The sequence below is a fragment of the Schistocerca nitens genome, chromosome 12 (genome assembly GCF_023898315.1).
Source record: "Schistocerca nitens isolate TAMUIC-IGC-003100 chromosome 12, iqSchNite1.1, whole genome shotgun sequence".
NCBI lineage: Eukaryota > Metazoa > Arthropoda > Insecta > Orthoptera > Acrididae > Schistocerca > Schistocerca nitens.
The window spans coordinates 155074216-155098268 of NC_064625.1; the positions used below are offsets into that span (position 1 = coordinate 155074216).

A 24053-nucleotide genomic window follows, 5' to 3' on the forward strand; every position below is an offset into this window, starting at 1 on the left:
TAGGGGACTAATGACCTCAGCAGTTGAGTCCCATAGTGCTCAGAGCCATTTTTGACACTGCGCAAAGGGGTGATGACTACTTATATTAGGTCCCCTGCACAGGTGTAACAAGTAGCAGTATCATCGGAAGCTGCCCACCAACCAACAGCAGTCCAGTCTCACCTAGTACAGTGTCCCAGCTCATTATCAGTGTTGTGGACGCAACGAACTTCCTCTGATGAATTGTGTTAGAGCCAAATTGAAATTTTTAATGGTGTTTGTTCGGTGTGTCCCTAAGTTAGTTTTTCTTCTCTTTCTCAATTTGGCAGTTTTTAGTGGAGAGATAATATTTTGAAACTTATTGCTTTTGTAATTGTATGCCAGTGCAGACTAGAAAACTGGAGTAGCACTTCAAAGAATTTTTGACTAGCTGGAGTGAACAATTTAGGGAATAATGAAGCAGTCAGATGCCAGTCTAGATACAAATAATCTGAATTACAAGCAGATTTAAAAGTTGAAGTAGATGAGTTAAAGAATTCATTAAAAGCAGAATTAAATGCAACAATAGGTGCTTAGGGTGTTGAAGGTGAGCAAGCCATCTCTGAGACTAATGCTAAGTAAGATGTAACTAATACCAAGTTAGATCAGCATGTTATTGACTAGCGTTAGGAAAAATTGGAAATAAATTTAAAATATTACAATTAGAAGACACTGTCTTAAATATAAGGTAGGAGTTACGTCTAAGGTCACATTTAGCTATCCATCCAGTTAATGCATATTCTATTGAATTGCATACAGATTTTAAACAAATCTGTGAGGGAGGTAGGAGGAAGGTATGGTCAGAAGGGGGAGGGGGGGGGGAGATATAGTTAGAGAGAGAGAGAGAGAGAGAGTCAATATATGTGTCAAATGCCTACGCAGGTAAAGCTTCGGGGAAAAGATTATTTGTAATAATATTAAATTTAATTTGTTTATTGACCAATACCCACACCCAGATTGTCTCCCTAGACCTCGAATGACAAAACTTATGTAATTATAATAAATTTAATTTTATATTACTGATAAGAAATACCAACATCCTCGTCCTCTCACTAGACCTCGAGTGACGTGGCTTAACGTAGTTCCGATAACATTAATTTGTTATTAACAAATAGCCACACTGTGATCCTGTCCCTATGTCTACAGCTCAAGAATGAAACCAATCTTATTGGTCCACTGGGGCTAGTTGCATGGTTATAAGGTGGGTAGGGGAGTGGTGGTGACCTTGAATCTGGGATAATATTCCCAAGGTCAAGTGTAATTTCATAGTAAGGAGGGCTGACCATGAATCTACACTACTTTTTTAATAAAGTAAGAGGAACACTGATGTCTGTAACATTCTATGGTGGGAGTTTTTTTACGGTCACTTAAATCACGTGATAGCTGGCTCAGCGTATACAGCTGCTGTTATGAGGGCACTGCCATCAGAATAAAGTGTCACTTGTGCTCTCTTCACGAAATGTAACACAATACATGTGTGTTACGTACAAATTGTAATTACTTAACTCTTAGAAATTTAATTGATTATTCACTTAATATAGCATTTTATAATTAACGTTGTTGTTGCTATTGTTTTCTGTCTTATTGTTAGTGTGAATTTCATAGGTCAAGAATTTGACATTGTACTTTTGTCTTTTCCTTGTTTGTTTTTAGAAGTTCCAGGTATGCTACAAAGAACTTTGATTCATTATGCAAATTTTGGATAAAAATCAAGTACCGTATTTACACGAATCTAAGCCGCACTTTTTTTCCAGGTTTTGTAATCCAAAAAATCGCCTGCGGCTTAGAATCGAGTGCAAAGTAAGCGGAAGTTCTGAAATATGGTGGTAGGTGCCGCCACAACTAACTTCTGCCATCGAATATATGTAGCGCTACACAGGAATGCTTTGCAGGCACAAAGATAAGTACTGGCGCCAAAACCTCTGAGTCAGTAAATAAATTTAAAAAAAGGTGAAAGACGAGCTTTTTTTTCTCCGCCCAGAGTTTCGACCACTGCATTTTCCTGCATTATCCAACGAAGTAAATTCAAATTCCGTATTGTTCATCTTGGAATGTAGCAGCGTTTCAATGTACTAAGAAAATCCGACTGGGAAGACTGTTTGGGATGTTTGTCAATATGGCCAACTCTACGTTCTGAATTTTTTCCTACGTGTGAGAAGAGATGGTTGCTAATAGGAACTTTTATGAATTGTGAATCAAATGCAGTATTCTCTTCACCATAAGAATAATATGAATATAAACATTTTGCTATGTATTCTTTCATGTTTGCTGCTCTCTCATTTAAATCCTGTCTGCCTAATAAACTACGAAACTAGTGTGATACAACAGCAAACGCGGAAGAATATACATATCATGTCATGTTTATATTCGTATTATTCTTATGCCTAATAGTGATACAGTCAGAAATGAACCACGGCAATTGACTAGATTTTTAAATCTAAGATGACTCTAATTTCTGTGCAGAAAGTAATGTACTAAAGAGGCGTCTGCAAAGATTTTCAAACTGCGAAATATTTTACCTAAACTCTCGTTCAGAACATCTTCTATCATACACAGTCTATTATTTGGTTATTGTTGATCATTATCAAAGAAAGCAGCAGTGTAAGTAACAGCAAATAGCAGTCTCTTGCCATTGTTTCGCTACTGAGACAATTCCTCTCTTTTTTTGTATCGTAAGCGGCGGTAGCACGCACGTAAGCAAGCCGTGCCGCGAGCGACGACAGGTTGTAAACACACACTATCAGAATGTGACAAACAATGCACGACACAGTACAATAACGCATTTTCAACTTAGAGTGACGTAAACACCTATAACAAAGAGAACAGCACTTACCAGATCAAACAAAAATAAGCAATCGATTCAAACCAGATGAAGCACGTGAAAAAGGAAGGGTACCAGTATAAATACGGACGGAGCGAGTGACGCATAGCAATGGCTACCTGGTAAAGCTTAACTGCTATGCTTACAACTCGAACCAAGCTACTGTAGCTGTATCGTCATTCATTCGACCTAACTTGTGTCTCATATTACAATGGACCAACTTTGTTTCGATTTGGAGGTGTGGCCTAAAACTTTTCTCTCCCTTGAATTTCGAGTCTCAAATTTCAAGTGCGGCTTAGATTCGGGAAAATTTTTTTTTCCTCGATTTCGAGTCTCATTTTTCAGAAGCAGCTTAGATTCGAGTGCGGCTTACATTCGAGTAAATACGGTAATTAAAAACCCGGAATTATTTACTTATGAGAAAGGTATGTTTTTTCCTTTTACGGTATGGTGTATTCTTGTGCAGGGTGGCACTGGACATCTCCGTGGACAAAATAGTGAGAGAATGTGTGCTGCTGCAGCCCATCTCGCTGGTCCTCGCAGTCAAGAGGAACTTGTCGGCCGGCTGGTACAAGAACGTGCCCGACCTAGAGCTCCAGGGCCGGCTCGATACTGTCCAGGTGTGTGATCTAATGTACAGTGAGACTCCCTACAAACCCGAACAAAATAGGTAGCGATTGGGCAGCACTTGTCAACAGTCCAATCCCACATTGGGGTCCGCAACCCTTCTTGCATCAGGGGCCCTGCCCCTTCCTGCACTAGGTTGGGGAGAGGGGGCGGGGAGTGCCTTCTTGCACTGGGGAAGGAGGGGAGGGTCACCCCCTGGCCTGTCTCCACACCATGCACCCCTTTCCTTTTTGTAAGTACCGGGTGATCAAAAAGTCAGTATAAATTTGAAAACTGAATAAATCACAGAATAATGTAGATGGAGAGGTACAAATTGACACACATGCTTGGAATGACATGGGGTTTTATTAGAACGAAAAAAAAAAAAAGTTCAAAAAATGTCAGACAGATGGCGCTTCATCTGATCAGAATAGTAATAATTAGCACAACAAAGTGAGACAAAGCAAAGATGATGTTCTTTACAGGAAATGCTCAATATGTCCACCATCATTTCTCAACAATAGCTCTAGTCGACGAATAATGTTGTGAACAGCACTGTAAAGCATGTCCGGAGTTACGGTGAGGCATTGGCGTCGGATGTTGTCTTTCAGCATCTCTAGTGTTGTTGGTTGATCACGATACACTTGCGACTTCAGGTAACCCCAAAGCCAATAATCGCACGGACTGAGGTCTGCGGACCTGGGAGGCCAAGCATGACCTAAGTGGCAGCTGAGCACACGATCAACACCAAACGACGCGAGCAAGAGATCTTTCATCTGTATAGCAATATGGGGTGGAGCGCCATCCTGCATAAACATCGTACGTTCCAGCAGGTGTTTATCAGCCAGAGTGGGGATGATGCGATTCTGTAACACATCGGCGTACCTCTCACCCGTCACGGTGGCAGTTACAAAACCAGAATCACGCATTTCCTCAAAGAAAAAAGGCCCGATAACAGTAGATGCGGTAAATCTAACCCGTACCGTGACTTTCTCGTCATGCAATGGAGTTTCCGCGACAGTTCTAGGATTTTCAGTAGCCCAAATTATGCAGTTGTGGGCGTTGACGTACCCTTGGAGCTTGAAATGAGCTTCGTCGGTCCACAATACCTTACTCAACCAATCGTCATCTTTCGCCATCTTTTGAAACGCCCACACCGCAAATGCCCCCTGCTTCACTAAATCGCCAGGTAACAGTTTGTGATGCCGATGGATTGTCATGCGCAGTCACTGACGTTTTGCTGTCCAGCGCCATCTGTCAGACATTTTGAGAACGTTGTTATTTTTTTTGGTTCTAATAAAACCCCATGTCATTTCAAGCATGTGTGTCAATTTTTACCTCTCTATCTACATTATTCCGTGGTTTATTAAGTTTTCAAATTTATACTGACTTTTTGATCACCCAGTATTATATTAATTCTTCATGTGGACATACGTTTTACTGAGAAAATACCTTTTTTTTTTTAGGTAACTCTGAGCCAAGAAGATTACCGTATGGTGATGCGTGTCCTGACGGGAAATCTTGCTGAGGGTCAGCCTGAGCAACCGAAGCCGACAGTCAAAAGTAAGCCGTCTCAGACGGACTGGGAATTTGGTGGAACGTCCCGAATGGATCAGAGGCCTACCACGCTCAGTGGTAAGAGTCTCCCTGTAATATTAATTACTTTCTGTCTTGTGATTTGGAGTAGTCCAGGTTTTCTGTGCCTGGGACTGACAGGGGGGAAGAGTTGACTACTTATCATATTTGGCTATTCAATGATTGTCAGTGCCAACTTTTAAATTTAAGTATGACCCACACTCTCATCTGCTTATACCATCTTTGCACACATGCTGAAAAGGTGGAAGTACCTTAGAGCTGGTAAACTAGGATGCAAGGTCCAGCAGTGAAAGCCACTCAACTTTCAGAACGACACTTTATTAACAAACAAAGTTACAAACAATCCTCGAGATGCAGTTTATGGGCCCCATACATTTGTTTGACGTAACGAAACTGTTGTTACTTGGGGGTGACAGTGAAATTTTGCTGGGGTGAAAATTTTCGACATCGAAAAAAGATTATTTGATTTAAACAAAAAACCTAAAAAATTAGTTGTTATTCTTGTGTTCCGTAGACATGAAGAAATGTGTGATTGTGGGAGTGTGTCTTACTGATCACACTGGTCTCCACCACTCAAACAATTACTTTGAGACAAGTGCAAATGTTTACTACTAGAACAGTTTCCAAAACATTACACTTAGTTCTGCAGTGACACTTACATAGTTCAGTTGATTTCTTATACATATCTTTGTTCGGTGTAACTCGGAGTAATCTGCTTGCTGCTGCTGCTGCTGCTGAAGTAGTCGTTGCCTCGATCCATTTCATCTGATAACTGGAACAAGTTACATGAATTCCATGAAATAATCCAGATACCAAGTAGTTTTATAGTGGTTTACCTATGACAAGCTGCACTATTTCTTCTTAGTGGGAGCCTACTTTACGTAACAGGCTACTAGTGACAGTATTGTATTACAACAATTACATTATTGCACAGACGTGCGACACAGTGGTTGCGTTTCAAATGACCATTTCTCGGAGTTGACTTGGTGCATCTACTTGCCGATAGCGTGTTCCGAAACTGTCACAAACATCGCAAATGTTAATGAGATCTGGGTGATGTGTTGCCTTGCATGATTGTGTCAGTGTTACAATGGACACTATAAAAATATATGGAAGTTACAGGTTGTATTGTGACTACTTTATTTAATGACATGTTCCATTTTATGCATCATCAGATTAATGAAGGTTAATGAAAACAGTTCATATGTAGGTGCAGAGTCAAATATCTTATATGTCAGACCATGCAAAACTTGTGGTTGATGTATAAGATGTACGACTCCATTCGCATGTATGACATGTTTTCCGTGACTTTGATTGATCTGATGATGTCTAAAATGAAACACATTATTAGAGAAAGTAGTTTCCACACAACCTGTGACTCATATTTTTATATATTGTAGAACTAATACAACCTTTAAATAATGTAAAAATTGACACATACCATTTAAAAATCACTTCACATCACACCTGTTATGATATTAAATGGTAGCTTTAACACTACCTAATGGATCTGGCCAGTGTGTGTTGCAGGAAATGTCAATTTGTGATAATTCATCTGTAAAATAAATTATTTGGAATATTTTGTTGGTTATTTTACTTGCTTTTCTTATAGGCTTTTGTATGTTAATTGATAATTTCTAGGAAGTTTAATTTTTCTGACAAAAATTACTTCATAATTATTCGGAGTGAAAACAGTGCCACTGTGTGTGTGTGTGTGTGTGTGTGTGTGTGTGTGTGTGTGTGTGTGTTTGTTGAGCTGTCAGAAATGCACACAGACTTTATTCATCCAGTACCTATTTGAGAATGAGATCACTTAGTGACTTCCAACAAACTTCACACAATTTTCAACTTTTTCAAAACTTTTTCTCACTGACACCTCTTCCACCCCCCCCCCCCCCACCCCCCCACCCCCCTCCTCTCCACACACACACACACACACACACACACACACACACACACACACACACACACAAGGAAAAAGTTGATCGCTTATGCAATTTGCGCTGCTCATACAGTAAAACGGCAGCATCAGGAATGACGTTTTAATTTATTACCTCTCTACTAGTAACGTCATTCACAAAAACAGTATCCACATATGCCACTGTATCGATCTGCAAATTTGTCATAGTAAGACACATACTTTGGGAAATATGATGTCATAAACATTGAGATGCAAGATAAACTACCTTTGACTTAAAATGCAGAGCAAATCACCTGTTTATAATGGAATATAACCTGGGTGGTATTTTGTATGACTTCAGTGTTCCATTTCCTATGTGCGATCTGTAACCCTGTGATATTTTAGGTCAGTAGCATTATTCAACCCTGCACTAGTTGTGCCACCTTTCGTACCATTAGTAGTCACTGCAGACTCAGTTCACAAGGCAGTAAATGTACATTTATAACTAGAACTTGTAAGGGATCCATGATCCCACGAACATAGATGCTAGTATCTGAGGCCCAGGTCGATAGGAAACAGGAGTTGATTGTCGAGCGCTGCAGGAGGCAGTGAGACGAGTGTGGAGTGCGGAGTAGTACTGGAGAGTGTCGAGTGAAAAGTGGTGTTGGAGAGACGGGCAAGAATGGTGGTTGAGTGAGTTGTAAATGGTAAAATTCACCGGAGTGAGCATGTCCCCCTGATCGTCGTGGGGTTGAACCTCACTAATACCGATTCGCGAGTGATATGAAACAGAAAGTGACAAGTGCCGAATGACGTGTTTCGCGTCAACCGCATCGACCAGCAACAACCGTGGATTGCAGTGAGGATTGTTGTGAATATTAACCATCAGCATTGCATATGACGAAGTACTGAAAATCAGCAACCAATAAAAAGATATAACCGTAATTAGACGTGTAAGGCAAAGGTAGCAACTGCCTTAGAATTTGTGTGTTAGTAGGAAATATATATCAGTTTGTACATCGCAACCTTTGTGGTCCTTAATAATAGACAAACTTTCGATAACTCCACTATTCAATCTCAGAACAGCCGCACTCGGTTGAAATACCCCCAAAACCAGCAGAAAAACCAATAGCCTTTCTTCCATTAAGCACATGGTCGTATAATAATTAACTGTTTGGTGGCTTCAGCAAATTACTCAAAGCCCAATAAAGGAATTTAAATGGGGGTGTTTCAAACTCACCAAAGTAATTCATACTAATATTATACATGTGAAAGTAACTTCATCTGTTACATTTTCATGACTAAAGCACTGAACCGATTTTAATAAACTTTGGTCTGGAGATAGCTTGAACACTGATGAAGAACATAGGCTACTTTAGAAAGTGTGTAGTAAAACGTATTTATTAATTTGAAGAATATAAGATCAAATATGGAACAATAATTAATCTTTGAAAAAGTTATTTACTCTTCAACTTTTGAACTTTACCCTGTTTGTGAAAATACATTTATTGTTCTACATAATGATTGAAAGCGATAAATACAACACACATTCAATCCTCTGTGTTCAATCCACAGCTACTAATATTGTAAGCACGAAAGTAATTCTGTTTGTTAAGTTTTCTTAACTAAAGCTGCTGAACAGATTTTGATGAAATTAGGTGAGATAGATCTTGAACCTGGTGGAGATCTTGAACCTGGTGGGAGAACAAAGACTACTTTAAAAAGAGTGTAGTACAAGATATTTATTGATTTGAAGAATATTATGTGCATTAGGAAAAAACTTATTCTTTGAAAAAGCTATTTACGCTTTTACTTTTGAACTTTATCAAATGTACGAAAATGCTTTTATTGGTTGATATGTTCTGTGTAAGATCCTCGATCCAGTGCTTATAAAATTCTCAACGTGTTTCATCCATGCTTCCGTATCAATACCAATACTATTAAATGTGGCTATCTACTGCTTTTTCACAACTCTGTCCCTGAATCAAGTCTGATGAAATTTGATATGGAGGTAGCTTGAATCTTGAGGAAGATCATAGGTTACCTTAGGAAAGTGTATTAGCTGTTTGAGTATTATCAACATTTTTAAATACACTATACATGTGTGGGATGCAGACAACGCTGGCGCGACGGTTGGTGACTCTTAGTGTTTATATATCACTCACAAGGGAACCTCCCCATCGCACCCCCTTCAGATTTAGTTATAAGTTGGCACAGTGGATAGGCCTTGAAAAACTGAACACAGATCAATCGAGAAAACAGGAAGAAGTTGTGTGGAACTATGAAAAAAATAAGCAAAATATAGAAACTGAGTAGTCCATGCGCAATATAGGCAACATCAAGGATAAAGTGCGATATGGGCGTCATGGTCCCGTGGTTAGCATGAGCAGCTGTGGAACGAAAGGTCCTTGGTTCAAGTCTTCCCTCGAGTGAAAAGTTTAATTTTTTATTTTCAGACAATTATCAAAGTTCAGGCACTCACACATAATCAACCTCGCTCTCCAAAATTCCAGGACATGTTCAGATTTGCTTGGACACATGCAGGATTTGACGGTCTACACACGGAAAAATTTGAAAACGTTAAAAATACATGTTTTGACAGAGCACAGGGAAAACTGTACGACTGTGAAACTGTTGCATTCATTTGTTGCAGTTTATGTGACAAATTCTTATGTTTTAATCACTTTTTTGGGAGTGACTAACACATCCACAAGAAAACCTAAATCGGGCAAGGTAGAACAATCTTTTTACCCATTCGCCAAGTGTACAAGTTAGGTGGGTTGACAACATATTCCTGTCATGTGACGCACATGCTGTCACCAGTGTCGTATAGAATATATCAGACGTGTTTTCCTGTGGAGGAATCTGTTGACCTGTGACCTTGCGATCAAATGTTTTCGGTTCCCATTGGAGAGGCATGTCCTTTCGTCTACTAATAGCACGGTTTTGCGGTGCGGCCGCAAAACACAGACACTAAACTTACTACAGTGAACAGAGACGTCAATGAACGAACGGACAGATCATAACTTTGCGAAAATAAAAAAAGTAAAAATTTCATTCGAGGGAGACTTGAACCAAGGCCCTCTCATTCCGCAGCTGCTCATGCTAACCACGGGACCACGGCGCTCCTGAACTCATATTAGCCTTGTTATTGCATATCTTGCGCATGGACTACTCAGTTTGTATATTTTGCTTATTTTTTTCGTAGTTCCACACAACTTCTTCCTGTTTTCTCGATTGCTCTGTGTTCAGTTTTTCAAGGCCTATCCACTGTGCCAACTTATAACTAAATCTGAAGGGGGTGTGATGGGGAGGTTCCCTTGTCAGTGACAGTGCAATCCAATGTTATTGTGTGGGTGGTTTATGATCTGCGTGGGTGGTTTATGTTAATGAGATGCTATGTAGTTAGAGACTTTCTGTGGAGATACAACAATAAAATCCAATGGTAAGCCAGCAAATTTAAAATAATTACCATACATCTTGAAAACGTAAATCTGATTTAGTGCATCGGTCAAGGAGAGCTAGAGTTGCAACGGTTACTCAAACACAACAAACCTCCGAACAATCTGGTGTCCACTGGAACATGGATGCAGAACATCTCATGGCCTTATGAGCTTCAGAGACATTAGAACAACCATCAGCCTGTTGCATTTTAGATGCTGTTTGTTACACATCTTACAGCTTCAGAGATGCTTGAAGACTCAGAGACTTTTGGAGAGGCTGGATTTGATGATTGACTATGTGATTGTAATGGGACAGAGAGAGAATGTAGGCAGTAAAATCCATTGAAATGGAAAGGATAAATGGTTGGTATGTGTTGCTCTTGTGACAGAATCTCACATCCAGTACTAATTGCGCCAGTATAATTCCAATAAGCTCTGCTTCTGTACGAATGTAATGAATTGAGTTATCTTTTAAACATAATTAGAAAATATAATGCATACTTTCGGATTCAACATACAGCAAAATAACCAGAAACTCGTTCATTATATGCTTGTATACAGCACTGCATAAGTTTTTAATATGTATGTCTTAACACCACTGTATACAGAGAGATTTATACATTGCCAGCTTACATGCTCCCTGTCACTCATCATAACAAAAATACTGATGTGTGAGCACACTCACAGGTGACAGCTAGTTGTGAATATATAATTTACTATGTTACATTTTAATGGAATCTCGCCAAGCGATTCTAGGCGCTACAGTCCGGAACCGCGCGATCGCTACGGTCACAGGTTCGAATCCTGCCTCGGGCATGGATGTGTGTGATGTCCTTAGGTTAGTTAGGTTTAATTAGCTCTAAGTTCTAGGGGACTTATGACCTCAGCAGTTGAGTCCCATAGTGCTCAGAGCCATTTGAGCCAATGGAATCTCGAATTCACATGCGTTCTGAAATGGTGTCGTGAGGTAACAGGCACAGAAAATCTTCTTGTCCAGTGCAGCTGTCTCAGTTGTTAGCAGCACGAATTGTTACAGAGTTGATGTTTGCAACATACAGTAGGGAATAAAATATGACAGTCTGCCATAGGCGAGCACGTCTTGCGCTGTTGTAAATAGCACACAATTTATCACACATGCCAGCACGTCTGTTTGTGGTGTTCTAACTGCCATTTCTATTTCACAAAGATATTTGAACCATCTACATGCTTATTTGGCTTCATAGATTCAATTGGCTATTCCATTCCACAAGAATATATAAGCAGAGCAATTACCTGATGTGTACCTAACAAAACACTCCAACTCGTACAGAGTAAAACTACAATAACAGGAGCACCATAGAATAAACAACTTTAATATGTGTATACCGGTTTCTCTATTACTATTTCATGTAAAGGCAACAGTGCAAATTATATCAAATGTGATTGCTTGCTTGGGACTATCAGTCCACAATTTTTGACCATTCCACCACTGCTGCCCTAGTCCAGATAAAACAAAGGAGAAAAGTATTAGTGTCAATTGCAGGAAGGTACATTGGTCATGTAATTCCTAGGTCCAGAGAAATTAAAAGGAAAGGAAAAATACATTCGTGCCGGCTGCAAGTCCATGTGCGACTACTGCAGGGTAAATAAGAATTTTTTTGCTCCCCTTATCTTGATGTTCGCCAGGGTACACCTGCTAGTCAGTTCCACCCAACAGTGTTCCAGCAATTTTCATAGAACCTCACATCTTTGCACATGGGTGAGTGCTGAAAGAGAGTGTTAATTGCCCCAAAACCACTTGAATGACATAAACAATTGAACTTTGAACTTTCTCTGTTCACACCATAACAACACAATCTTGTATACTAAGCGGATTGACAGACTGTTTTGTACATACGATACATATGTAGCTTGGGCAAAAGCAAGATAAGAAGTTAGTTGTATGTAAGCCAATTCAAAGGTCATTTGTCACAGCATCCTTTTTAACTGTGATCTTTTTCCCTTTTCTCCTTGTCTTCTAAACACCTTTAAGGCCTGTCACCAGGGACAAATGGTTCCACACAGCAGCTGGAGACACTCATTCACCATCTTGTTCTGTATAAATAACGGGTTCAAGAAGTTCTCTCATCTGCAACATATTATTACAGTATCTCCCACAGTGGGCTCTCGTAACACTTACTACTAAATGTTATGAACATCGTTCATCTAAAAATCCTAAAAATATTGGCACATTTCAGTATTCACCAATGTGAGAGCACTTAGTGACTTCTAACAAATTTTAAGTGTAATTTAAAACATCTTAAACTTTTTCTCGCTTACATGCATAAAGTAAATATTAACTCAGTAAGTCATTTATAATCAAACATTTGGAGCCATTTTGTACATGGGAGTTCAGCTATTCAAAGAACAGGGGTTTGCTGGTAATACACCGATAAACCAAAACATTACACTGAGGTGACAGAAAGTCGTGGGATGCCTCCTAATATTGTGTTGGACCTCCTTTTGCCCAGTGTAAAGAAGCACTCGGTCTCAACAAATCGTTGGAAGTCCCCTGCAGAAATATTGAGCCACAGTGCCTCTACAGCCATCCGTAATCAAATGAAACAATAAATTTACTGTTACCAGCCACTGTTGATGTTAACACTAAACTTGTTGTTTCATTTGATGTCAGTAACAGTAATGGAAAACCTAAAATGTTCACATTTAAAGCCATCCATAGTTGCGAACATGTTGCCAGTGCAAGATTTTGTGCCCAAACTGATCTCTAGATTATGTTCCATAATTGTTTGGTGGGATTCACATTGGGCAATCTGTGGTCAGATCATTTGTTCGAATTGTCCAAAATGTTCTTCAAACCAATTGAGAAGAATTGTGGCACGATGATATGTTTGGGAACACGAAGTCCACGCAGGTGGTCTCCAAATAGTGAAACGTAACCATTTTTAGTCAACGATCAGTTCAGTCGGAGTAGAGGACTCGGTCGATTCCGTGTACACACGACCCGCGCCATTACGGAGCCACCGTCAGCTCGCACAGTGCCTTATTGACCACTCGGGTCCCAGCTTCGTGGAGATCGTCACATCGAACCCTACCGTCAGCTCTTACCGACAAAAGTCGGGACTCGTCTGAGCGGACCACAGTTTTTCAGTCACCTAGGATCCGACCGATAAGGTCACGAGCCCGAGAGAGGCACTGCAGGCGATGTCGTGCCGTTAGCAGAGACAGTCACGTCGGTCGTCTGCTGCGTAGCCCATTTGGGCCAAAGTTTGCTGCACTGTCCTAATGGATACGTTAGTATAGGTCCCACATTCATTTCTGTGGTTATTTCGTGCAGTGTTGCTTGTGTGTTAGCAACGAAAACTATGCAAACGCCACTGCTCACGGTCATTACGTGAGGGCTGTTAGCTACTGGGTTGTCGGTGTTGAGAGGTAATGCCTGAAACTTGGTGTTCTCAGCACACTTTTGACACTCTTGATCTCAGAGTATTGACTTTCATAACACTTTCCTAAATACAATGTCCCATCTGTCTAGCCGCAACTACTGTTCCGAGCTCAAAGTCGTGTGGCTATAATCGCATCGGAAACCTTTTCACATTAATCGCACGAGTAGAAATAACTGCTCTACCGATGCACTGTCCTTTTATACATCGTGTACACGATACTACTGCCATCTGTTTATGTGCGAATCACTATACCACGATTATTGTCATCCCGGAGTATGGCCACTGTCCACTGCGAAACAGAATGCCACCTAGTGGTATTGTGGGCACATGACACGTAAGGAAAGTATATAAGCAGAGCACAGGTGAATGGTGAATCATTCTAGTGGTGATAAGGGTCACAGGTGAGGGAGTTCGCAGGTGTAAGCAACTTTAACAGAGGACAATTTCTTGTAAAGGGTAGTTGCTACTCGGCATACAGCGGAGATGCTGGGACACAGACAGGCACAACAAAAAGACTGTCAGAATGAACAGATTGTTGTGGCCTGGAGTTTGGGGACAAATGTGAAACTGGTTGCCTGTTTGCATTAATCTCTTAAAACACTGGTCTCTTGAAAGGAAGTGGCGTCCCTCTGGAGGAAAAGATGGCCGTGCCATCAGCACTAATTTGTAACACCAGAACCCTTAGTAGCATCACATTTCAGTTGATGTGTTTTGAAAGACATGAGCCATCTTTACTGTAATTTCTACTGTTAAATCTGTGTCATTAAGCCAAATTGTATTAGTTCATAAATTACAGGGGTCAGACACACATGTGGAAAACACTGTGAGGAAGAAACGCTTGAACATAAATGCAGATGCTAGCTGAGCCTGCACTGTTGTATTTGGCCACGAAAGGCCACTGTGGAGTATCCTCAATATGTTGTAAGTGTGGGTCCCGGTCAGAACACTGTTATGTGTAGTTGTGAATGCATTGTGTCAGAGCTTAGTGAATTTGAATGAACATCCAGGTTTATGTTTTTTATGATTTCCTTAAATCACTCAGGATAAATACTGGGATGGTTCCTTTGGAGATTTCCTCCCTTGTCCTGAAAACAATCAGAGCTTGTGCCCTCTCCCTAATAACCTTACTGTTTACGGGACATTAAACCCTAGTCTTTCCTCCTTACTTCCACTGTGAGTATTTACTGAAATGCCTTTGTATAACTGCTGCTGAAACAGTGCAAATAAAATTACCACAGTTGAATGAACACTACTAAAGCATTACACTCCTGGCCACTAAAATTGCTACTCCAAGAAGAAATGCAGATGATAAATGGGTATTCATTGGACAAATATCTTATACTAGAACTGACATGTGATGACATTTTCACGCAATGTGGGTGCATAGATCCTGAGAAATCAGTACCCAGAACAACCACCTCTGGCCGTAATAATGGCCTCGATATGCCTGGGCATTGAGTCGGAGCTTGGATGGCGTGAACAGGTACAGCTGCCCATGCAGCTTCAACACCATACCACAGTGGCGTATTGTGACGAGCCAGTTGCTGGGCCACCATTGACCAGACGTTTTCAACTGGTGAGAGATCTAGAGAATGTGCTGGCCAGGGCAGCAGTCGAACATTTTCTGTATCCAGAAAGGACCTGCAACATGCGGTTGTGCATTATCCTGCTGAAATGTAGCGTTTCACAGGGATCGAATGAAGGGTAGAGCCACGGGTTGTAACACATCTGAAATGTAACGTCCACTGTTCAAAGCGCCGTCAATGCAAACAAGAGGTGACCGAGACGTGTAACCAATGGCACTCCATACCATTACGCCGGGTGATACGCCATTATGGCGATGATGAATACATGCGTCCAATGTGTGTTCACCGCAATGTCGTCAAACACGGATGCGACCATCATGATGTTGTAAACAGAGCCTGGATCCATCCGAAAAAATGACGTTTTGCCATTCGTGCACCTGGGTTCATCGTCGGGTACACCATCGCAGGCGCTCGTGTCTGTGATGGAGCATCAAGGGTAACCGCAGCCGTGGTCTCAGAGCTTGTAGTCCATGCTGCTGCAAACGTCGTCGAACTGTTCGTGCAGATGGTTGTTGTCTTGCAAACATCCTCATCTCTTGACTCTGGGATCGAGACATGGCTGCACGATCTGTTACAGCTGTGCGGATAAGATACCTGTCATCTCGACTGCTAGTGATACGAGGCCGTTGGGATCCAGCACGGCGTTCCGTATTACCCTCCTGAACCCGCTGATTCCATATTCTGCTAACAGTCTTCGGATCTTGACCAATGCGAGCAGCAATGTCGCGATACGATAAACCACGATCGCGATAGGCTACAACCCGACCTTTATCAAAGTCGGAAACGTGATGGTATACATTTCTCCTCCTTACACGAGCCTCATGTCAGCACGTTGTAGGTATCGCCACTGACACCAGCCTTGTGTGAATGCTCTGAAAAGCTAATCATTTGCATATCACAGCATCTTCTTCCTGTCTGTTAAGTTTCACATCTGTAGCATGTCATCTCTGCGGTGTAGAAATTTTAATGGCCAGTAATTTACTTAGGCAGTCCTATGTTAACTTGTGCAATAGATTTCATATTGCTTGTAACAATATCTGTGAACTTTAAAACTACTTAGGAACTTTTATTTTTATTTTAAATTCTGATATGTTTCATTGTCTGTAACAGTTCCTCAGATATATCAGAAACCATCAGTCTCAGACTCGCAAGCAGAAGCTGAAACCGCCACAGTGACGACATCTCTCAAGTTCACGTTCACGATGGAAAACCTCATCATTGACCTCTACACTGGTGGACTGAAAGCTGTAAGTGTGGATCGTTTTTGTTCACTTGTAAAGATGGTATCGATTATAACCACCTCTGATATGAACTACTTACAGTGAATAATTACTTTGCTCTTTGACGCATTCTAAGTATATAGGCTGTGGGAAGTGCATACGAATAGGAGAATTATTTAGTTTACACTCTGCATTACACTCATCTTAGATGGTGTGTCCACAAGCATTATTGGCATCTGAACTGCTCAGTCTTCACAAATTCAGCTTTAGGAAACACTTGTGCGATCCATCCTAGAATATTGCTGAAGCAAGTTAGACACGTATCAGATAGGACCAACAGGAGCTATTGTATGCTTACACAGAAGAGCAGCACGAATTGTGACAGGTTTGTCTGACCCATGTGAAAGCATTACGGAGTCACTGAGAAACTCGAACTGGCAGACGCTTGAATATTGATGTCAACTATCTCGTGAAAGCCTGCTTCCAAAGCATTTAGAGCCAGTACTAACTGTAAAATCTAAGAATATATACAACTGGCTACATATGGCTCCTGTGGGGACTGAAAAGACTAATTACAGTGTGCATAGAGGAATTTGAGCAGTTGTCCTCATGCTCAATACACAAATGAAATAGGAAGAAACCCCAAAATGTGATACTGTGGTACAAAGATTGGCAACTCTCTTTAAATGTTCAGAAATGTAAAATAGTGCGTTTCACAAAATGAAAAAATGTAGTATCCTATGACTGTAATATCAATGAGTCACAAGTGGAATCACCCAACTTCTACAAATACCTTGATTGTAGATTTTGGTTTATTGATAGAATACTGTGGAAAATGCAAATATTCTACAAAGGAAAGTGCCTACAAATATCTCGTGCAACCTATTGTTGAATGTAGAAACCGTACTAAATAGGATTAACAGGGGATATTGGACAGATGCAGAGAAGGGCATCATGAATGGTCACATGTTTGTTTAATCCATGGAAGAGTGTCACAGAGATACTGAAGGAACTAAGTTGGAAGACTCTTGAAGATAGACGTAAACTGTCACTAGAAAGTCTATTAACAGAGTTTCAAGACCAGCTGTAAATGACGACTCTATTACTCGTGTAGGTATTGCAAAGAGAAGATTAACAATATTATGAGAAGGAAAGTTGCTACTCACCATATAGCGGAGTGCTGAGTTGCAGATCAGCACAACAAAACCACACTCTCAATTATAGCTTTCAGCCATTAAGGCCTTTATCAGCAATACACACACATATGCACACGCGCACACACACTCATGCAAATGCAACTCTCACACACGACTGCAGTCTCGGGCAACTGAAACCACAGTTTATTAATCTTTTCCTCAGAAGATTAAATTAATTACAACACACAGGGAGCCATTTAAACTATCATTCTTCCTGTGCTCCATATGAGAATGGAACAGGAAGAAACCCTAATAACTGGTACAACTTAAATGTACTCTCTGTCATGCTCTTTACAGTGATTTGTAGACTATAGAAGTAGATGTAAATGTCTTTGTTTGGATTTTTTGATAGTTTATGGCATTGTCCCCAGAAATTTAATAGGGAACATAATGTTCTAGCTTATATTTAATAATTAAGCCAGGTTGCTGTCCATTAGATAGTACTTTCAGCTTAACAATCATTCAGTCCACACTCACAGTGGCCATTGTCTTTACAAAACTATTTTCACTCTATTTAGTTTCACTCTGCAATAGCCCCCATGAAAATTACTTAATCTTAAATCAAACTCTGTTTAGGATAGGTACCTTTCTTATTCACACATGCACTATTGTTATGTCAAACACTTGAGCCATTCAAATCTGATAAAGTTTCGCTCATAATTTGTTATTACAAAGGTGATTCGAAAAGTTCTGGAAATCACCACGAGAGGTCAGTGCTAACGCAACGAGTTGTTCACGTGATATTCATTGGACTGTTGGCTGTAAACACATGCCACATCCAGTGCTTTTGGAAGAGAGCTGTGGCGGTGATGTGGCTCTGTTGTTGTTCCCGCGTAGTGATTTGTGAAGATGGGAAAAAATCAATATTCGAGCAGTTATCAAGTATTCTTGAATGAACTGTGGATGAAGCCCGACCAACAGGCATTACATGCATTGATCATAAATTTTAATGCATTGAGAATGGCTAGTTTCTAGCTGAAATCTAGATCTGCCAATAAAAATTCCAAAGGACAACTGATAGCTGAAATCTATTATTTACAAGTCAATATAACAGTCGTTGCATGCAACAGCCTCCGAATGGAGGGTAACCTGATAGTGAAGAAGTGCCTCGTAAACAAAGGTATGAAAGCAAACGACATTTGTGTCAATTTCCAGTACACACTGTGGACTCTGCTCCTTCATATTCAACTGTTGCCAAGTGGATAAATGAATTTAAATTTGGTCGGGAGAGCTTAGATGATGATCCACACTGTGGTCGGCCAAGATGTGTCACTACTCCAGAAATCATTGCAAAAGTGCACAAAATTGTTACATAGGATCGCCGATTGAAAGCGCATGAAATTGCTCACGCTTGCCAGATGTCATCTGAAAGGGTATATCACATTTTAACTGAAGAATTACAAATGAAAAAATTATCTGCAAGATGGGTGCCGCGACTCTTGACACTGGATCAAGAACGCCTGAGAATGGACATATCGGAACAATCTTTGGTCCGTGTCAGGAGAAACGAACAAGATTTTTTTGTGCCAGTTTGTGATGACAGATGAATCTTGGGTACACTACTACACTCCAGAGACAAAACAAGAGTCAGAGCTGTGGAAACATGCTGATTCTCTGCCACCAAAGAAAGCAAGGACAATTCCTTCGGTGGGAAAGGTCATGGTATTAGTGTTCCAGGATGCAAAGGGGCTTCTGTATGGAGATTATCTCCCTACTGGACAACAATTACTGGAGAATACTATGCTAACCTCATGGACAAATTGAAACAAAAGATATGTGAAAAAAAGGCCAGGTTTATAAAGGAAGAAAGTCATCTTCCGTCAAGACAATGCGTGCCCACACACGTCCCGTCAGCATGGCACAGTTACGTGAACTAAGGTATAAATTGTAGCTACACCCGCCTTATTCACCTGATATGGCTCAGTCGGACTTCCATCTTTTCCCAAAACTGAAAATTTTTCTGTGTGGACATAGATTCACTTCCAACTAAGAACTGATAGCCATAGTTGACAACTATTTTGAAGGACTGGAGGAAACTCCATGTTAGAGATGGTATCGAGGCACTGGAACATCGTTGGACCAAGTGCATTAACCTACAAGGAGACTACATCGAAAAATAAAAAAAAAATTTCAGTGATGTAAGTAGCTTTTTTCTATTCTGTTCTGAGAACATTTCAAACCACCCTTGTATATTGATGCCAAAAGTAAGCCCACCTAGAGGTTGTACGTACATTTAATTACGAGAGGTGAATGTAATGGAGTGAGTGTCATCTGATGTTGAGGGTGGGTCTACAGTTCGTGGTAAAAACTCGGATAGGTATGTGACTGCTATGTTTTTCCCCTGTTTGAGCACTATTGGAATTGCCCTTTGTAGCAGTGCAAGTGCAGCAAATTCTCTCCAGACACAAATATTTAAAATAGTTTTTCATATTGGCACATCTAACATTGATACAAATTTGATGTTAAAAGTGTTGCTAGAAGCAGAGGATGAAGAACAGAGTTTCAGTAACATGTGCACAGAGGTTAAATTTTAATCATTGCATTTCACTTAAGATTAACTTGAAACAGTGCAAAGTTGCGGTCATTCAGGTATGAAGTGATGTTAGACTTATCAGTACAGCTCTTATTTCTAGGGCTGTCATACTTTTTAGTGTGAAATACATTTTGTTAATAAACTGCCCTGATACTGAATGCAAAGTTGAATGGATCCCTCCTAATACCACAATATAATTTCAATGAGAGATCGAGAGTTCTCTAAGGACGTGTCCAAATGGACCAAAATTAAGTTTAGGCAGAGTGCAGCAGTTCCACCTGTGAATATACATACGTACTCTGCTGACCACTTTGAAGTATATGGTAGAGGATACTTCCCATTGTTCCATTGACAGGTGGAGAATAGGAAGAATGACAGGTTGTACACAACTGCAGAAACTGTTATTTATCTGATTCTGTGATATTTGTACTTAACATGATGAAGAATATTCATATTTTCTATTCTGGAAGACTACTGACTATGTCAGTGAAGGAGTTTTAGTATTTGTGTTACGCTCCGTCACCAGTAAAAGAACCTTGTGAAAATTTGAACTGCCCTTCTTTGTATACATTTAATGCCCATGTTTTGTGAAAGGGTCACGAGATCTGCGCCAGTTGACATGCCCCTGTTGCAAGAATAAATGAACTTTATTTATACACTCAAACAGAATGCAACAAAACAATCATTCAAACTTGAATCAGCACTTTTAGTAGAAGATGGCTAAAATGTTTTTGTGGGTAAAGTTTGGGATGTGAATCATTGCTTAATACAAGAAAAATAATGACTTATTTACCACATGTTGTTCTGGATATCCTCCACAATAAAATAATATGTATCTTGTGTAATCCGGGTTGCTGCGTCTTAATGCTGCCATAGGTTCATCTTGATGTTACTGCATCACCATACGGGAATCATGCAGTGGTAGAAATAAGTATCACTACTTCTTGTTCACTGAGAATTTTATTTCGGACGCTAGATGTTCGGTGGTGAATTTACAAAGTCTGACTACGTGCTGTTGAAACAAAATTTGGTCCAAGTTTGACTTGAGACGGACCTAAGACTGACGCATGGTGGCGCACAAATTGCCTCTATTTATATGGTTTTAAACAATTATTTTCATTGTTACATATTGAATTTTGATGTATGCAATTAAAGTTTTTACTTACATCTTCCCAAAGTACAAAAAAATTTATATGAAATAAAATGAATAATTTCATACAAAGACAGGAAATAATCTGTTTCTATTAAGACTCTAAATTACATGTTTCATCACTGCAACAATGTATTTCATTAATTTGCATATATTATTTTACTGACTTAAAGTAATATCATGCTATGATTTCCAGATGATGTTTCATTTTATGATAGGCAGCTATCTCCAGAGTGAGGTGAAATTCTATGACAAGAGTATCAAGCTGTAATTTGGAATTTATGAAAGTCATAATATTTTGCTTTGTTAATGGAGTTAACTTCAAATCATTAAATTATACTCATTTTACTAAGGTTTGAAGCTCCTCTTTATGTTCTTCCGTGTTTGCGATTTGAAAACTGGGTTGTTTTTAAAATGCAAACACAATTAGTTTATTTTTATATTTACCCGGACATGTTTCAACACCTATGCCTTATCTTCTGCGGGTCAAATTTTTATTTCTATAAAGTACAATATCATATTTATAATACTTTAGGTGCTTTAGGCCTAAGAATTTCAATATTCACAATTTGCTCTGTTTTGTTTAGACACTCACCTTAAAATTACATCGCTAACTGAACTGTATATTTTACACTGGTTTTAGTGCTCGTTTTCATCATTCTTTTGAGAATATGTCATCTGCAATCTACCGATGAAGAAAATTATTGTGTATTTGTGAAGATCTGTTTCGTGCGTTGAGGTTGTGTGTGTTTCTGTACTTATATTTCTCATCCTGTTTCATGTTTCTGGTTGGTATCTCAATCAACTGCTATTTAGTGCAATGTTTTTACTCAGTTTTTCATTAGTTTCCACTCACTACTTCATCTCACATGCTCTTTCACAAAATGTGGCAAAATGTGATCTGAGCATACAATTCTGACAACATACTCTGAGGGAAAACAATGCACTTAATAGCAGTTGATTGAGACACCAACCAGAAGCGTGAAACAGGACAAAAATGTAAGTGCAGAAACGCACATAACCTCTACCCACATAACAGATCTTCATAAATACGCAATAATTTTCTTCACGGTTAGTTTGCAGATGACATGCTGTCGAAAAAAGACAAAAACCAGCACTAAAACCAGTGTATAATAATACAGTTCAGTTAGTGATGTAATTTTAGGGTATGTCTAAACAAAGTGAAGCAAATTGCACATCTTGTAATTCATAGGCCTACAGCAACTAAATTATTATAAATATGATATTGTACATCACAGAAACAAAAATTTGACCCACAGAAGATGACGCATAGGTGTCGAAACCTGTTTGAGTAAATATAAAAATAAACTAATTGTGTTTGAATAAGGCTGATATTCAATACAACCCAGTTATTAAATATATAAACTGCTAGAGCCATTAGAGCTTGTAGTGGGTACAAAAATAGCACCGTTGTTTTGTTTTACGGTCGTGTCGTGTTGCAGTTGGACGGACCGGACTCTCCGCTGCGCTGCGACAATGCGGGCCTCGCTCGCTTCACGCTGCACGTCCTGTCACTGAAGGGCCACATAAGGTACGAATAGAAGTGGATTTGGAGCAGTTCCCAAATTATTTACTTTTTAAAATTTTTTTAATGTACGAAATCAATGCAAAAGTTTCAAATTATGAGGCAGAGTGGCTGACGGGTACTTAAAATATGTTTAGTACTGCTGAAAGTATTCTAGCTTTCAAAATGCAGTATCTGATCAAAATTATCTGGATACCTTTTAATAGACATTAGCATGGGGCATACCCACCCTGCACTTTTATGATGGCTTCATATCTGCCAGGGATACTTTCCATGAGGTGTCCAAATGTCTGTGGAGGAATGGCAGCCCATTCTTCTTAAAGAGCCGAAACCAGAGAAGATAGTGATGTTGGACATTGGGGTCTGCAATGAAGTCTGAATTCTAATTCATTCCAAAGATATTCCATTGGGTTCAGGTTGGTGCAGGCCAGTCCATTTCAGGGATGTTGTTGACTACAAACCATTGCCTCCCAACATTGTTTTGTGACAGGTACATTGTTATGCTGATAAAACAGTCATTGTCTTTGTAAGCAGTACACTTCACTGTGAAATTCTTTCATATTCTTCCAAATTTAGTGTTTTCTTAAGCACAGTAAAGGGACCACACCCTAACTGTGGAAAACATCACCAACACCCTCTCTTCCATATGACATATGATGGCATGCAACATTCTCCAGGCATTTGCCAAACCAACGACCCTCCATAGGATGGCCAGAGGGTAAAGCTTGATTCATCACTCTAATTCACTTGTTTCCAGCCACCCACTGTCCATCGATGTTTAAGGAGATGGTGTGGTTTTTAGGTCTCTTATTTGATAGCAAACTTGTTTGGTTGCCACATCACAAGGAGCTCAAAACATGAGCCAAGAACTGTGGTACAGATACACCCTGCTTGCTTGCTGCAGTTCTGTAAGGGTTTTGTGCGACCACGTCATGGCCATCATATTTAAAGATGTTGGACTCCATACACCACAAGGGCATCAGATTTGACACATGAGCATATAGGACGAGCCCTAT

At 39.9% G+C, this 24053-nt stretch overlaps 1 protein-coding gene across 1 annotated transcript in view; it reads left to right on the forward strand.

The window, feature by feature from the left end:
• The window catches only part of LOC126215376 (intermembrane lipid transfer protein Vps13), a 442186-nt gene that overhangs the window by 133423 nt on the left and 284710 nt on the right, over positions 1-24053 (forward strand). Inside the window, exons 24-27 of the mRNA XM_049942070.1 lie at positions 3306-3459; positions 4912-5080; positions 16503-16639; positions 22955-23043. Of these exons, the coding sequence (XP_049798027.1) occupies positions 3306-3459; positions 4912-5080; positions 16503-16639; positions 22955-23043 (549 nt within the window). The remainder of the gene's footprint in view (positions 1-3305; positions 3460-4911; positions 5081-16502; positions 16640-22954; positions 23044-24053) is intronic.